The sequence below is a fragment of the Quercus lobata genome, chromosome 2 (assembly GCF_001633185.2).
Source record: "Quercus lobata isolate SW786 chromosome 2, ValleyOak3.0 Primary Assembly, whole genome shotgun sequence".
Classification (NCBI taxonomy): domain Eukaryota; kingdom Viridiplantae; phylum Streptophyta; class Magnoliopsida; order Fagales; family Fagaceae; genus Quercus; species Quercus lobata.
The window spans coordinates 29,187,395-29,205,656 of NC_044905.1; the positions used below are offsets into that span (position 1 = coordinate 29,187,395).

The window sequence follows — 18,262 nt, forward strand, 5'->3', positions numbered from 1 at the left end:
GCTGACTCCATAAATTTCAAATATTATTATATCTATAAAAAGGAATGCCAAAAACTCTAGAGGATAATAAATGGAAATGAAGTTCTTAAATGTAAAAATCACTCAAGTATAATAAATTGGTTAGCCAAGATTTATAATTAAGTATCAATGCTCAAATGCTATTCTCAATGTTGCGAAATGGGTTCTTATCTTTTGTACTGAAGCCTTGAAGGAACCATCCCCATCTCCATTCCTCTTCTCTACTAGAAGGAAGAGAAAAAGGAACTTGGCTGTGTTTTTTATAATAAAATTCATTTACTCAGCTAAAATAAAAATATTTCTCAATTGCTATTCACAATACTTCTTACAAACCTAAAAGATATATACAATAATATATCATTTTAATGTCGACTTAAGGCCTAAGACTTAAGGACCTCACTTTTCCCCCCAAAAAAATTAAAAGGTTTTAAGGCCCTCATTAAATAAACAAAAGTTCAAGCATTGAATAACCCCTCCACCAATCACAACTCACCACATGGGTAGTTGTGGCATTTGTTGTGCCATTTTATGTGACACAAGACCTATTCTTCAAGCATTGGTTGGACTCAGTTAATGTTTGTAGCTTGTGATAGCCCTAAGGGGCTATAGTGGCAGCAGCAAATGTGTTAATTCATAGGGCTTGACCAATTCAAGTCAAGGTGGAGATTTGTTGAATCAATGGCTTTTACATGGTCAATAGTGATGAATCCTTGCAAGAAGTATAAGCCAAGTAGGGCAAAAATGGCAAAATACCCCTTTCGGCCAAAAGTTCCAGCAAAATGCTCTTATTTTGAAACTATTTAGGAAAATGCCCCTGTTTTGAAACTCGATTTGGCAAAAATTGAGTTACTTGAAAAAAATTACATGGAACTCAAGTTCCTTGAAGTTCCATGTATTTATTTATTTATTTTAAGTTTGATTGCCTATAACTCGATTTTCTAAAAATTGAGTTTTTCATTGAAACTTGATTTTTAGAAAATCGAGTTTAAAATAGGGGCATTTTCCTAAATAGTTTCAAAACAATGGTATTTTGCTATATGTTTTGCGCAAAAGGGGTATATCCCCATTTTGGCCAACCAAGTAGTAATAGGACTTGCAAATTAAGTACTAGTTGTTTTAGGACTCTTCTAGCTAACTTGCACTTATATGTATATATATGGTGAATGTGATAAGGCTTTGTCAATTGTAATGTGTGAGAAAGTGTGGTGCTACAAGACTAGTGCAAATATAGTAGGATGCTCTACTTTTTGTCTGAGAGGGCCAATGGTGTATTTGGAGTCCTATGTGCTACTATTGTAATCTTTTTATTTTATAGTGAAACTTTCTTTGTCGTTGCCTATAGACGTAAGCAAATTGCCAAATCACATAAATTCTCTATTTCTATTTTTATTTTCTCTTCTTTAATCTTGCATAAGTTTATTTTTCACAACACTATTCACAATACTTATTACAAACCTAAAAGATTAATACAATAATACATCATTCCAGTGTTAGCCCTACAACTTAGGCCCTCACTTTTGCCCCCACAAAAATTAAAATTAAAATTAAAAGGTTTTAAGGCACTCATTAAATAAACAAAAGGTCTCAAAAATGTTTTTAAAAAATTCAAAATTTTGTAATGATAACTAAATTTTTTTTAAAGAAAAAATATGTGGATTTTTCATTCTTTCCCAATTTTCAAGAAAGCTATCAAAATATTGAGCCAATAGAAATCCAACACAATTAAAACCCTAAATTGTTTCACACCAAAAATAAAAATTGTTATGAGTTTGTTATGAGCATATTATATATCATTCTCGTAAAAGATATATTAATAAAATCTATATACAAAACTTATATTAGCAATTTTGTATCTCAAAAAAAAAAAAAAAATATATATATATATATATATATATCTGCCTATCTTAGGCTCTAAAATGTATTGACCCAGCGGCCCTGAATTATTCAATATCTGATTCTACCCAATAACAACTTATGTTAATGCAGGTAGTATGATTCATCAAATACATTTGGACAATCAAAGATTTGAAGGACCCCTAAACACCACAAAATTCTAAACAACTCCGGTGAGAAAGACCAACTTGTTTTTGGTGGAAAACAAATGTTGATGATGCTGCTTGGTTAAATGGTAATAGTACATTGCGGTGGTAGTGAGGAGTTATGTAGATGATTGCTTGAAAGCTTGGGTAAAAAGTAAAAACATTCTCAACTGTTTATTAGTGGCTGAAACTCAGGGATTTGGATGGCTGTGGAGTGTGCTATTGATGCCAAACTTTCAATTGTATTATAGAATGACATGCTCTAAGCCTCTAACTGTAATACAAGTTGAGAACAATCAAGAAAATAGATCGAGCCAGGAAATAGCTTAAGTTGTAGAAAATATATGAGACCAAATTAAAATGGCATCTTAATTGAGGAAAATGACAAACTTACAAAAGTAAAGAAAAGGGTTCTAATCAAGCAAATAAATACAAGACTACATTATTAGCATTGATGGACCATTTTCCTTTCTTTATTGGTAAGATATTGATTTAGACCTTTCATTTCATGGGTCTTATTGTATATTCACATCATTTCAATCAAATATTCTAACATAATTCTTTGTTTCTCATGTTAGTTTTGGTGACAAATTAAACTTACCATGGCCCATGGCAGAAAGTCCGAAACTTGGAAATCTAGGATTTCTGAACCTTTTTATCCAAGAAATTACACACACAAAAACACAATAGCAAAAATAATAAACTAGAAAACAAAGAACTGGGGGCCCTGATCATTATGTAGTCTGTGATCAATTCATCTTAAACCTTTTCACATCATCAACAGCGGCACTCCTAAAGAATCCCACATCAGCACCACCACACACCATACGATATCCACGTCTCGTAAGTTCATCAGGCCCATCATTTGGCATTGCACACCCAGCCAAGTAGGTCTCACTATCAGAATCCAACACAGCCTTCTCAGCAACCCTCACCACCTCCTTCCCTTTCTCATTCGCTGGGTCCCTCATCCACCCCATGCCGACACTCAAATCGAACGGTCCCATCATAACACAATCAACCCCTTCAACGGTCGCAATCTCCTTAATGTTCTTCACAGCTTCCATGGATTCAACCTGCAGCAGGCTAGTACAGTTGTTGCTTAATAACTTTTTTTTTTTAAATTGTTTTGGTAATTACAATTGATTTAAAAAATATTTGGGGGATATACCTTTCCCATCTAGAAGTATTCTCATGAAGAAATAATTATACAAGAATAATAATCCATTTAGATTGAGGGAGAATGAGAAAGTGTAGAGTAGAGTAAATTTAGACAAAAATTATCTTCAATCCAATTTTGAGATATAATACCTCTAATTAATATGTGGTCCATTTAATAAGTTATGTGACTCTTGGACATGCAATAAGTTAGAGGGAAATTTTTTTTATTACTCTATTATAAACTAATATTTTAAGAGTATAATATCTAGTACTTTCCCATTGTACATAATAATATACAGTAATTCTCACTAATTAAATTCAACGGAATCACTATTCAAGTATTCGTGTGAGAAAAGTTAGTATAAAATTATTATACCTTGGAATATTGCATAATGTTTCCCTTAGAGCATTTGCATTCGGAATGCCAATCCTATTCTATTTTACCATCTCAAAAACCTATTTTATCAATTATACAATACCATTTTACAATACACCCAACATCCCAACTTTTATTTTCCTATTCAACTCATTAAAAAATATATATATACTCCCCAATAAAATAATATAATCAAATCTCACTCTCACCCTTCTCCCCCATCTATTTATGTTTTCCTCACTGTTTCTCTCTCAACTACCAATCACCACCAACTCTGCCACAAGAATCCCATCACCACCACCACCACCATGAAAAAACCCATCAGATACACCACCACAACAACAACCCACCCCACCACCACCATGCACAGAAACCCACAAAACAATCAAAGCAAAAATCCACACAAATGAAACCCACATCTGCCCTTTGCCCTGACAACCAGAGACACCACCACATGCAAAGAAACCCACAAAAAATCAACGAAAAATCCATTCAGAACCCCATCAAAACCCATTGGAAGCTGATCTCCACGCCTCCACGGGCGTCGTCTCCATAACCACAGCCCCACGCAAGATCAATACCTAACCATAAACCACGGCCCCAAGCCGCCACTGCACCACCATGGCCCAAAACTCACTCCCACACAAATCAAAACCCCACACCCACACCACCAGACCCCATTACAAATCACTCCACATCCCAGATCAACCCAGACCAAGCAAACCTAGCTCCAATCCAAACCCACCGGCCACAACTGATCCAAACCCACACCGATCCCAAACCCAAAATCCAAAACCCAGCTCCAATCCAAACCCACCGGCCACAATTGATCCAAACCCATGCCAATCCCTAACCCAAAATCCAAAATCCACCAATCTCCACGATCCAAACCCACCAGCCACAACCGATCCAAACCCACACCACCACTTGACCCACAAAATCCAAAAACACCACAACAAAATCCGCCAATCACCGACCATAAACCAGAAGAACCCACAAACCACAAGAACCCAAATCGCAACCCACGACCTCCGCTTCTTACCGACATGGAGGCCCAACCACCAGCACAAAGTGAGAAAGTGAGAGACGATAGAGCAAGACACAGAGAGAGGGAGATGAAATTCTGAGATGAGGAAAAAGAGTTGAGAAAGAAAGTGATTCTAACGTAGAGGAGAGAGAAAGAATAAAAAGGATTAAAAAAATCAGTACAATAGTCTACAATACCGTCATAAAAGTAAGACGGTATTGTAGCAGTATTGCAAAAATTATTGCAATTCTAAGTGTTTACAAGTCCGGGTGTTGGGGGGTTTTTGGGCTTTAATTCTAAATCTAGCATACATTTGGCATTTGGCAATCTGGATGTGAAGGCTCTTAAAGAGGCAAGAATTCTACCGAACATGAGCAATATTTCATCAAAACATTTATCTTCTCTGGTTGTCTTTTAAGAGATGAGTTCAGTATTACAAATTTTAAAAAAATATTTTTTTTTAAATAACCTTCTTTTCTGGAAATTAAATTAAAAACTTGAATATTTTTATTTCGTAAAAAAAATAGAAATTATTTATTAAAAAAAAAAACACCTAGCACATAATCAACAACTCTTTCTCACACTTGTTTATATACTCTTCATCTGTTAGAGATATATTAGACGTATTAGCTCAATGTAATAGGTCCAAGCTCACTCCTACTTGTACTAGTAGTCTAGGATTTAGTTGCCTATATATACTCATGTTAGGGTTCATTGTAACACAAGTTATTGTACTACACTCTTACAAAATAAATATGTAGCCCATAAAGGATTCCTCTGTGGATGTAGGCTGACAAGGCTAAATTACGTAATTCTTGTGTTCTCATTGTTCCTATTTTGTGTCTTTCCTTCCGCATCCACTCTAACATATACAACATGGTATAACACATCACATTGCTACTAATATATTTAACATCATCCATTCCATACTTGGAGGGTCTCAAACAGGATGGGCCGCCCCACGTACTCCGTTTGGTGGGTACTGGTAATAGGAGACGGCTTTCTTGGCTAACTCTAGGTCGTCGATCACGGGAAACATGATGCCCTGTGGTCCTAAGTTGAGTGCTTTCTTGGCCCATTCTGCGGAACTCTCAGGGAGTCTGAGGATAGCTGGGGTTTGAATGGCAGCCAAGGATTGAAGACAAGGAAGAGCTTCGGAGATGCCACCATGGCCGTGTTCCATGTCGACGACGACGAAGTCATAGCCTGCATGGCCTACAATTTCAGCCAAGGTGGGAGAGAAACTAAGGAGGAAGAGACCGTAGAGGGGTTCTTCATTAGCTTTGTTTAGAAAAGCTTTGAGGGTTTTGGGTGTGTGTGAGGAGGCCATGATTGTGACTCTTTTCTTTGTTTAGTGAAATGTGGTGTGGTGTACAGTGGTGAGGTGCTATATATGTTGTAGTGAACTGTGTGTGTGAGCCGATAATGAATGGGAGGAATAGTGAACTATTAAGTGATGTTACGTACACAATCTTTTTAGTTTTTACTACATTTTGAAATTATACACCTTTTTTTTTACCTATTATAGTATTTCTCATTCAGTCATTTGAATTTGGCCTAGTATGTTTTACAATTTCAGTTTGTGAGGTAGAAACCGAGGCAGGCAAGACTAGATCACTTGAGAATAGGGGTGGAAATTTTTATCCATATCTATGAACCTGCCCATGACCCACCTTATTTGGATAAGTCTTAACCCAACCCATTTAAATATTTGGGTTAAATGGGTAAAGACCCATTTGGTTATTTAATTAGATGGGTCTAAATGGATATATCCACTAATACTCACTAAACTCATCTAAAATTTAAATTTAAATAAGCCCAAATACTCATTCTCAAAAAAAAAAAAAAAAAAAAAACAAAAAAAACCCAAATACGAGAATCTAAATTTCTCTTTCTCACGCTCCGCCAATTTCTCCAACCGCACCAGCTCACGAGACTTGGCATCCTCATTGCGCTCACCGTCTCTATCGCGTCGATGTCGATCTCGTTCCTGGTCTTTGTCACGGTCACAATCGCGCCTGTCACAATCACGATCATGATCACAGTCGTAGTCTCGGTCGCAATTGCGGTGGCGATTGGAATCGAAGGGTTTGCTGAGATCGTTACTGTTGTGGTGGTTATGGTTGTGGCTGTGGTTGTTGGAAGCGGAGAAGAGGAGGCTTTGACGGCTTTTGTTGATTTCATTGGCTTCTTTTTGACGGCGTTTTAGGGCTAAGGCTGCTTCTTGTTGTGATCGTTGTTGTTGTGCTAAGATCGTTCCGCTCTAGTTAGGAAAATTGGTTTCATGGCGGAGCTTGTGACGTTGATGACGGAAACATCTTCGATTAAACTACATTTCATGGGCTGAGTTCTAGCTCTAAATGTGGACTATTAGGCTTTTTGAAAGTTTTGGGGATCATGTTTGTTTAATTTTATGAAGAAAAAAAAAAAGAAGATTAAATTATATTTTGGATAAATTTTGATTTAAGTGTGCCTTTGGAAGAAGTTGATTTGCCTTTTGCTTTTTTTTTTTTCAATTTATTTATTTATTTATTTTTCAAATAATATAAATCTTAACTTATTAAAAAATGAGTTAGTTTTTAACTGCTCATTACACATTTAACATAAAATTTATCAAAAATTATATATATATATATATTATAAATATTATATAAATAAGTTACCAAAAATTGCATAATCCAAAGGCACTCTTATAATTTTGATCTGAGTGATTGGCACTGTTTGTTTGAGAGAGAGAGAGAGAGAGAGAGACATCGCTTGGTTAAGTGCAACTAGTTTTAGAGAGGCCATATTGAGTTAAATGGGTGGGTTACTAATTAAATGAATTGGACGGGTAATGAATAATTAATTTATATATAAACGGGTCATAAATGGATAAATGAATAATTACATACCCAACCCATTTATGACCCAACCCACCCATTTGCCACCCCTACTTGAGAATGAATACATTTTTTATGTCTAATAATAGGACCACTTATATTTTGCCATCTGGGATACTCAGGATAAAAACATTGGTAATTGTTAATGCACACGCCTTATTGCACATACATACCGTAGTAACCGTACTCATAATTTATTTTTTAAAACTAAAATTGTGAAGTCTTGATTTATGTTCAAAAACTAAATACGTGTAATACAATGTGTAATAAGCAGTATGTAATAAACATTATCCAAACAACATTTTCATATGTTGCATTGGGATATATGAACCTCAATGAATGGTGGGTTTGTGTGTGTATAAATATCTAGTTTTGCTCTTACACAATATTTTTCTTTGAGTAATGCGAAAAATGTCATTTTTTTACTTCTTCTTCTTTTTTCTTTCTTTTTCTTTTTTTCACAATTGTTGTAATTAGTACATCATTTTCAAGATTTTACTCTCAACCACAGTTTATCACTGGCACCACTCTGGTTAATAGACCATGTCAACATAATAAAACCTTTGAGAAAAGTATGTGTAAGGGGCAGTTTTTGGGGCCCAGGCCCAGCAAGTAAGTGGTTCTGGCCCAAAAGTCCCTAGATAATGAATTTGTAGAGAGCGGGTTACAGAACTAGGGCTAGATGAAGTGAACGTCAGTTAGATGTATGTCATGCAGCATATTGAATGTGAGAATGTTCCATTTTTAGTTCACAGGGTATCGATCCAAGGAGACGTATAAGTGCACCTCTTGCTCTTGGTTACAGACTACAGAATTCTTTCACCTCTCTCTCTCTCTCTTTCTTTTTCCTCAACTCTCCGATCCCCTCTTCATGGGGATTTCCTTCTCTTATATAGCACCCTTAAATTGATAAGGGTCTTACACTTGTTAACCATCTAGACTTTCACTTGAGTGCCTGTCCCATCGGACATCCACCTTATCTTTCTGTGAGTTGCACTGGCCAAGATAACACTATTCACCTGTCTTCTCTACATTAATGCGGCTGGAAAAGTAGCTTCCTTGCATTTAATGCAGCAGCTGTGGTTGCCTTCTGGACGTCTAACATTTTCCTCTTGCTTGGGATGGTTCCTCACTGTGTGCAGGGTGTACGTTGGACTCCCATTTGGTGTGTCCGAGGAGGCACTCCTCCTCGGACGCCCCTTAAATAAGTCCAGCCCAACAGGATTGGGCTGGAAATCTTCTGGCCCCGTTTTCCCTTCTTGACTCCGTGTGGGGCCCAAAGCCCACTGTTGACTTGTAAATTTCACCCCTACAATAGCCCCTCAAAATTCCGGCTCCTTCTTTCTTGTCCGAGGGGGAAAGGCAGGATTTTGACATTCATAGGATTATTTACTGTGGATTCCTGCTTCACCCGTGCGGCGGTATGCTTCTCATATGACTCATTAATGACGGAGGCGTTTAATGACCCAGGAGGCGCTAATTATTGCTTTTAGCGGTTTTATATCTTTTTAATCCAATGGCTGGATGTTAGATCAACGGCTGGGATTATTTCCGTTTCCCTAGGCGGGAGTATGTTTGTCCAACTTCTCCCGGATACATAAGATTTTCGAAGGCATTTTACATTCATAGGATTATTTACTGTGGATTCCTGCTTCACCCGTGCGGCGGTATGCTTCTCATGTGACTCATTAATGACGGAGGCGTTTAATGACCCAGGAGGCGCTAATTATTGCTTTTAGCGGTTTTATATCTTTTTAATCCAATGGCTGGATGTTAGATCAACGGCTGGAATTATTTCCGTTTCCCTAGGTGGGAGTATGTTTGTCCAACTTCTCCCGGATACATAAGATTTTTGAAGGCATTTCCTTCTCTTTTTTGGACAAGCATCCAAGCACTCAGAGCACTCCCGCATTTTCCCTTTCAAAGCGTTCAAGCCTTCGCAGTCGTCCCTTTGAAGATTTCCTGCAAGTTCCTCACCCGTAAGTGCGTACTCCTTTTTCCATTGCCTTTTCCAGCGTTATTCCTTAAGTAAATCGTCTTCGCATCACCTAGGACTAGGGGGATGGGTTAAGCTTGACAAATTGGTAGATTCCCCAGTCGGTATGGAAGGCTTTAGGGCCAAATACCGTATTTCGCCGGAGGTAGGTCTAGAGTATTGTTCTCTAGAGGAGGTCTTAATCAAGAGAAGAACGGGGCAGGTTGCCATTCCAGTGATAGCCTTTGTGGAAGGAGGAATGACCATCCCTATGGGGAGGATAGCTAGGGATTATTTGCGTGGTCATAGGTTGGCCCCTCACTAATGCGTCGCGAATATGTTCCGGATCCTAGGGTACATAGAGGTCCTGAACAATCAGATGAACCTCGGCCTTACATGGCATGACGTGGTTCATCTATATGAACTGCACAGCCTCGGCGACTCATATTACTTGAAGTCTAGGTCCGATGAGGTGAGGTTGATATCCTGCCTTCCCAAGTCCAACAAAGGCTTGAAGGACGACCTTTTGATCGTCTCCGGACAGTGGCACGACGGTCTTCACTGCCCAGTCAAGGCAGGAAAACCAGGTGGGGCACCATAGAGTTAGATCCCTTGGAAAGGATCTTAGTTTTGATCTTTCCCCCCCTTTTTTTTTATTGTTTCGATTCTGACTTTGCTTGTTTGCCTCCTCGAATTAACATAACCCTCTCTTTGGACCTTGCAGACAAGGCGCGTACGACTCCTCGGCTAAGTTTGGTCAACGTCCAGGCACTCAATTTCCTTCTATGGGCTAAGATTTACGTGAGTGCAGACGGGCAATTGCGGGCTGCGCCTCTGATTTTGGACTACGTGCCTCTTACTCGTGCTCTAGTGGAGCCCGGCCAAGCAATCAGGGCTGGTAGTCCGTGATTGGCACGGATCGACGTCTCCATACTAGGTTTTCTTGCTTCGAGAGATTTACCTCCCATCCAGCTGCCTGCTCAGCGTGCCTTTCCTGCAATAGTTGTCCCAGCGGAAGAAGCCGACTCCTCGCACTCGTCTTTGGAAGAGCAGATAGACCAATTCCATTTCACCGAGGAGGGAGAGGTGTCAACTAGGCCAGTAGAGCTCTCGGACTCTGACTCAGACTTGGACCGTGCCTCGGCGACTCCTGATCTTGGATTAGTAATCGCGCAAATTGATACCAGCCAAGAGCTTGTAGAAGAAGGAATGGACCTGAAAAAAAGGTCTGGTCTCAGGAGCCTCCTCTCCAATAGGAACAAAGGGCAGTCCTCCAAGGATGTCCCGAAGGAGTAGCCGACCTCCAAGGCTCCTCCTCCTCCTCCTCCTCCTCCCACATCAGATGCGGCACTGCAGCCTATGCCCAATTTAAGGCGAAAAAGGCCTGTAGGGGAGTTGGAGGAGGGTGAGGTTGGCCAAGAAAAAGCTAAACCTCAGAAGAAGGGCAAAGAGACCAAGGAGCCCAAAGAGAAGAGGACCAAGTCTATTGATAGCCGAGACGAGGCGGCTATTCAAAGGGAACAACGAATATGGTCGCCGCGGCTCAAACTGGATGGCGCTCCAATTTCTTGGGATGCAACCCTGTGGGAATCCCAATGACGGGAGGCGTCATTCTTGGCTGAGGCCCTGCAGCAGCCTCTTCTTTTGCCTCACGACATGAAGGGGCTCCGGGATACTCGGCAACCAGAACTCTTCATATCGCTGAAGAGGGACATGGCAATGGTAAGTGAAAACTTTTACTATCTCGTTCTCTTGTTACGCATCCATTTATTCATCATTCTCTTTAATTAAGCCTTTACTTTTCTAGCGTAGGTCACTCAACAAATCTTCGTTGCTGAGGAGTGGGCCAAAAAGGCACGTGAGGACCTTCATAATAAGACTTAGTCCCACTGCGCTGTCGAGAGGACTGCTAGCGACCTCAAGAAAGAAAACGATAGCCTGAGCCATAAAGTAAAGGAGGCCAAGAAGGGCCGGGCGAGCGCGGAGGCCGGCCTTGAAAACGCTACTAAACAGGCTGAAGATCTGCGCCTACAGCTCTGCCAGTCCGAGGAAAATCTCGTGACAGAGAAGCAGGCGGTTTCAGATCTCAAGGCCGAGCTTGCGAAGGTCAAGGGGGAGGCCCGTCTGGCCAGGGAAGCGGCCGAGAAAGCAGTGGCAGCCTCTTATGATCGCGGGGTCAAGGATACTGAGGTCAGGCTGGCCGAGGAGTGGCTACTGTATGCAGGGAATACATTACCCTGTCTTGGGGTGTAGCCTTGGACCGGGCAGCAGTCCCAGCGGATTCCGATCTTAGGAAAACTGAGAATATCTTTTTTCCTAAGGACGTTCGTGAGATCCCTAACGAGGTCGCGCCTGAAGAGCCTCTCCCAACGAAGGCTTTAGCCTCGGACTCCGCTATGCCTGAAGCTGAGGATGCGCAGCCACCTGTGAAGGACAAGTTGCCCGAGGACAGTCTTTCAATCAGGGAGGTTGTTGCACAGGCTAAGGAGACTGTTCCGGGGCCACAGCTAGCAGACGACCAACCCGGGCCTGCTCAGGGATCAGATTTAGGAAAGTAGTGTAGGATCTTACTTGTTAAACCCTTTATATTTTGTTCTGCTTAATGGTTGTAAAAGGATCGTTTTTGGGGATTTTAATAAATGGTTTCGTTTCCCTTTATTCTTGTTGTTTTACTTTCTCTTCTGTTTTCATCATAAATGGATGTCTATTCTGCCATTAACTGTTGACAACCAAGCATGAGTGAATGAATGTGTAAAGAATGATAGCCAATAATTTAGACAAAATTGTTACGAGGCTAATTTCCCCCAAGTCTGTGGTCCGAGGAGCCAGGCAGGACTTGGGTTCTGTTTAACACTTAGTGAGAATCGCTGAGAGGTTAATTTCCCCCAAGTCTGTGGTCCGAAGAGCCAGGCAGGACTTAGGTTCTGTTTAACACTTAGTGAGAATCACTGGGAGGTTAATTTCCCCCAAGTCTGTGGTCCGAGGAGCCAGGCAGGACTTGGGTTCTGTTTAACACTTAGTAAGAATCGCTGGGAGGTTAATTTCCCCCAAGTCTGTGGTCCAAGGAGTCAGGCAAGACTTGGGTTCTGTTTAACACTTAGTGAGAATCGCTGGGAGGTTAATTTCCCCCAAGTCTGTGGTCCAAGGAGTCAGGCAGGACTTGGGTTCTGTTTAACACTTAGTGAGAATCGCTGGGAGGTTAATTTCCCCCAAGTCTGTGGTCCGAGGAGCCAGGCAGGACTTGGGTTCTGTTTAACACTTATTGAGAATCACTGGGAGGTTAATTTCCCCCAAGTCTGTGGTCCGAGGAGTCAGGCAGGACTTGGGTTCTGTTTAACACTTAGTGAGAATCGCTGGGAGGTTAATTTCCCCCAAGTCTGTGGTCTGAGGAGCCAGGCAGGACTTGGGTTCTGTTTAACACTTAGTGAGAATCGATGGGAGGTTAATTTCCCCCAAGTCTGTGGTCCGAGGAGCCAGGCAGGACTTGGGTTCTGTTTAACACTTAGTGAGAATCGCTGGGAGGTTAATTTCCCCCAAGTCTGTGATCCGAGGAGTCAGGCAGGACTTGGGTTCTGTTTAACACTTAGTGAGAATCGCTGGGAGGTTAATTTCCCCCAAGTCTGTGGTCCGAGGAGTCAGGCAGGACTTGGGTTCTGTTTAACACTTATTGAAAATCGCTACGAGGTTAGTTTCCCCCAAGTCTGTGGTCCGAGGAGCCAGGTAGGACTTGGGTTCTGTTTAACACTTATTGAAAATCGTTACGAGGTTAATTTCCCCCAAGTCTGTGGTCCGAGGAGCCAGGTAGGACTTGGGTTCTGTTTAACACTTAGTGAGAATTGCTAGGAGGTTAATTTCCCCCAAGTCTGTGGTCCGAGGAGCCAGGCAGGACTTGGGTTCTGTTTAACACTTAACCCAAGTAGCTGTATAGTAATACAGCATCAAGAACGATGTCTTTCATTAATAACAGTACCTTTTCAGGTTATTTACATTCCATGGGCGTGGCACTACATGTTCGTCCAAATCTTCCAAAAAGTATGCCCCTATGCCGGCTACGGAAGTGATACAGTATGGGCCTTCCCAGTTTGGTCCAAGCTTTCCCCATGCAGGGTTCCTCGCAGTGCCCAGGACTTTCCTCAGCACTAGATCCCCGGGCGCCAATGGCCTTGACTTCACCTTGGCGTTGTAGCCCTGTTTGAGCTTTTGCTGATAGTATGCTAGGTGAACCATTGCACTTTCCCTTTTTTCTTCGAGGAGATCCAAGCTTTTTTCCAGAAGGCTGCTATTAGCAATAGGGTTGAAAGCAGTAGTCCTCTGTGTTGGGAAGTTTATCTCCAATGGGATGACAGCCTCGGCTCCATAGGTCAATGAAAAGGGGGTTTCTCCCGTGGACCTGCGAGGCGTGGTGCGGTATGTCCACAAGACGTGGGCTAGCTCTTCAACCCATCTCCCTTTCGCATCGTCCAACCTCTTTTTCAGTCCATTCACGATGGTTTTATTGATGGCTTCCGCCTGCTCATTACCCTGTGGGTAGGCCGGTGTGGAGTATCGATTGATAATTCTCAGCTCATTACAGTATTCTCTGAAGGCTTTGCTGTCAAACTGGAGGCCGTTGTCCGAGATCAGGGTGTGCGGGGTCCCGAACCTAGTGATAATATTTTTCCAAACAAACTTCTTGACATCGACGTCCCTGATGTTTGCCAGCGCCTCAGCTTCGACCCACTTTGTGAAGTAATCGGTGCCGACGAGAAGAAATTTCTTGTTCCCAGCCGCTTTGAGGAACGGTCTTAGTATGTCTAGGCCCCATTGTGCGAATGGCCAAGGGCTGGACAGCGGATTAAGTTCCCCGCCTGGCTGGTGTATGTTCGGGGCAAACCTTTGACACTGGTCGCACTTCTTCACATATTCCAGAGCCTCTTTATGCATGCTCGGCCACCAGTAACCCAGCATCATGGCTCTGTGGGACAAGGACCTTCCCCCCATATGGCTTCCACAAATCCCTTCATGTAACTCCTCCAAGATGAGTTCAGTAGCCTCTGGGTGCACACACAGGAAGTACGGCCCCGAGAATGAGCGTCGGTAAAGTTTGGAATCCTCGGACAGCCAGAATCGAGAAGCTTTCCTCCTGATCTTGTCAGCCTCAACCTTATCGTCTTGCAAGGTGTCGTGCTTTAAGAACAGCACCAGAGGGTCCATCCAACTAGGTCTTGCCCCGACGTTGTGTACTCAAATTCCATTGGCCTTTTCTGTTGTTGGGCAGTAGAGATCTTCAACTAAGATAACCCACGGAAGGGGTTGAGCCGAAGAGATGGCCAGCGTAGCGAGAGAGTCAGCATGGGTGTTCCCACTCCTGGGTATATGTGTTAAGCAGAAGTGATAGAAATGGGTCTGCAGGTGTTTAGCCCGGGCAAGGTACTCTTGCATTCTTTCATCCTTCGCCTCCAATTCCCCGTTCACTTGTCCCACGATGAGTCTCGAATCCGAGAATATACTTACGCACTTTCCACCCAGTTTCCGGATCATTAACATCCCCTCCAACAGCGCCTCATACTCGGCTTCGTTATTCGTGGCAGAGAATCCGAGCCTCAACGACTTTTCTATAGTTATCCCTTCGAGAGAGACTAAAACGAGCCCCACCCCTGAGCCACTTTGGTTCGCTACTCCGTCGATGTGTGCTTTCCACCAATTATGTTCATGCTGAGAGACTGTGCTGATCAGTTTCTCATCAGCACTTGGTGATCTCGACATTTCTATTCCTTCTAGGGTGGGCTCCGCAAATTCAGCTACTAGATCAGCGAGGACTTGACTTTTTATGGCAGTGCGAGGCAGTATCTAATGTCGAAGGTGCCCAGGATCATTCCCCACTTAGCAATTCTACCTGTGTAGTCGGCGCTGCGGAGGACGGATTTCAGCGGAAGTTGAGTTAGCACAACTACTGTATATGCCTGAAAATAGTGGGGGAGCTTCCGCGTGGCTTGTACGACGGCCAAGATAGCTTTTTCAAGGGGGAGATACCGGGTCTCTGCCTCCTGCAGCAATTTGCTCACGTAATACACGGGTCGCTGCGTGCCGTTGTCTTCTCAGATTAGTACTAAGCTCACCGCATGAGAGGCTACTACGATGTATGCGAACAACACCTCGTCGGTATTGGGACTGGACATGATCAGTGGTCGGGCAAGGTATTCCTTGAGCTGCTGGAAAGCTAAAGCACACTCCTCAGTCCACTCGAAACCCTTCCACTTGTGCAACAGGAGGAAGAAAGGTCTACATCTGTCCGCTAAACAGGAGATGAAACGGTTTAAAGCAGCTATCATGCCGATAAGCTTCTGGACCTCTTTGGGATTTCGAGGGGGCTGCAGGCTATGAATGGCTCTTATTTGGTCAGGGTTGACTTCTATCCCCCTGTGGGTCACCATATAGCCTAAGAACTTTCCTGATCCCACCCCAAATGAACATTTGGATGCGTTTAGTCGTAGCTTGTACTTTCTCAGAATTTGAAAGACTTCACCGAGGTCTCTGATGTGGTCGGCCACTAATTTGCTCTTTACTACCATGTCATCTATATACACTTCAACGGTCTTACCCATCTACTGTTCAAACATCCTAGTCATCATCCTCTGATAGGTCGACCCGGCATTCTTCAAGCCGAAGGGCATCACCTTATAATGATAGTTTCCAACTAGGGTGACAAAAGGGTTTTTTCTTGGTCTTCGGTAGCCAGGGATATCTGATGGCAGCCCTGGAAAGCGTCCAAAAAACTCATTCGGGGGTGTCCGACAGTTGCATCTACCAATCGATCTATCTGCGGCATTAGGAAAGGATCCTTCGGGCAGGCCTTGTTTAAGTCCGTGAAGTCCACGCAGACCCGCCATTTCCCGCTCTTCTTCTTTACCACGACTGTGTTGGCTAACCATTCGGGGTAGAATACTTCCTTGATAGCCCCAGCTTTCTTCAATTTTGCGACCTCTTCTCTCACAGCGTCTGCATGTTCTTTTGACGGCTGCCGAGGAGGTTGCTTCTTTGGTGTTATAGCCGGGTTAACATTAAGGTGATGGCATATGAGATCTGAGTCAACCCCGGGGGCCTCATAGGGATCCCAGGCGAATACGTCCTCATTCCGTCAAAGAAAATCAATTAGCATTGACTTCTCCTGTGGTGGTAATTCCGAGCCGATCTGAAAAAACCTCTCAGGGTCTGATCCGACGAGTACTTTCTCCAGCTCCTCACAGCTCACCTCCATGGCCAGTCCTCCACTACCCGCAGTTGGGACCGGGGTCATTGATTGCTATAAGCCGCTCTCGGCTGAAGTGGAAGGTTCGCTATTTGGTCGTCGTGAGATTGCCGACACCATGCATTGTCTAGCCATTCCTTGGTTCCTTATTATTTCTTTGATTTGACCTCCTGACGGATACTTCACTTTTTGGTGCAAGGTTGATGGCACAGCCCCTAGTGCATGAAGCCACGACCGGGTCACAATAGCTGTGTAGAGGGAGTATGCATCTACGACAATGAAGTTCACCTCTACCACATCTGAGTCTGTTTGCACAGGCAGCCTAATCATGCCTTTCGGGATGACGATTTTTCCTTCAAAGCTGACCAGAGGGGAATCGTATGGCGACAGGTCTTCTGGCTTCAAGTTCAACCCCTTATACAAATCAGGGTACATTACCTCCACGGCGCTGCCTTGATCGGCTAACACCCTTTTCACGTCATAACCTCCTATTCTGAGTGTGACGACTAGGGCATCGTCGTGGGGTTGAAGGGTTCCTTGCTTGTCTTCCTCCGTGAACCCAATTAATGGTGTGGCACTCACCCTGGCTCTCTTGGATTCCCTTTCGTCTGGCTCAGTCAGGAACCTGCCCACTGACATTACTCTGAAAGGGCTGGAACCGGTCCTCCCAGGTACGGCAAGAATGACATTTATTGTGCCAATGGGTGGCCTCGATGTGCCCTGTTTGGTTTCGACATTCGACTGTTCCCGCCATCCTTCAGGGCGGTGCAATAGATGCCTCAACTTCCCTTCTCGGACAAGCCGATCCAAATGGTTTTTCAGGTTCCTGCAATCGTCGGTGGTGTGACCTGGCTCCTGGTGGTACGCGCAGTACAGATTCTGATTGCGTTTTAAGGGGTCGCCCGCCATCCTGTTCAGCCACTGAAAGAAGGGTTCGCACTTTACCTTCTCCAGGATCTTGTGCAATGATTCTCAGAACAAAGCATGGATTGCCTGAGCCCCAGTAGGTCCGGACTGTTCCACGTAGTCTCTCCTCGGCTTGTTACTGCTGTTAAAGCGGTCCGACCTGAAGTCCCTTCTCTCCTGAGGGACAACCTTCGCTTTACCCTTCCCCATCTGCTGGTCCTCCTCGACCCTTTTGTACTTGTCAATTCTGTCCATGAGTTGGCGCACGCTGGTGACTGGCTTCCCAGTGAGGGACTTTCTTAAGCCATGTTCTGTCGGCAAGCCCCTTTTGAACGTACTAATGGCGACGTCATCGTAATTTCCTTCTATCTCGTTATACATTTCCCAGTACCTGTCCGAATAGGCCTTTAGCGTCTCTCCTTCCCGCATGGACAAGGATAGGAGGGAGTCGAGGGGCCGAGGGACTCTAGTGCTGGTGATGAAACGGAAACCAAAAGCCTGCGTCAGCTGTTTAAAGGAATCTATGGAATTCGGCTGGAGGGCATCAAACCATCTCATCGCCATGGGTCCCAAGCTGGATGGAAACACCTTACACATTAACGCCTCATCCCTGGAGTGGACGGCCATCCTCTGATTGAATTGGCTTACAT

At 43.3% G+C, this 18,262-nt stretch overlaps 1 protein-coding gene across 1 annotated transcript; it reads right to left on the reverse strand.

Annotated features, from left to right (window-relative positions):
• Window positions 1-2,631: 2,631 nt before the first annotated feature.
• Window positions 2,632-5,951, reverse strand: LOC115956739 (2-keto-3-deoxy-L-rhamnonate aldolase-like). The gene is given in 4 exon segments (XM_031075041.1): window positions 2,632-3,133; window positions 5,175-5,216; window positions 5,536-5,564; window positions 5,567-5,951. Coding segments are annotated over 4 exon segments (783 nt in total). The 3' UTR covers window positions 2,632-2,806.
• Window positions 5,952-18,262: the final 12,311 nt, after the last annotated feature.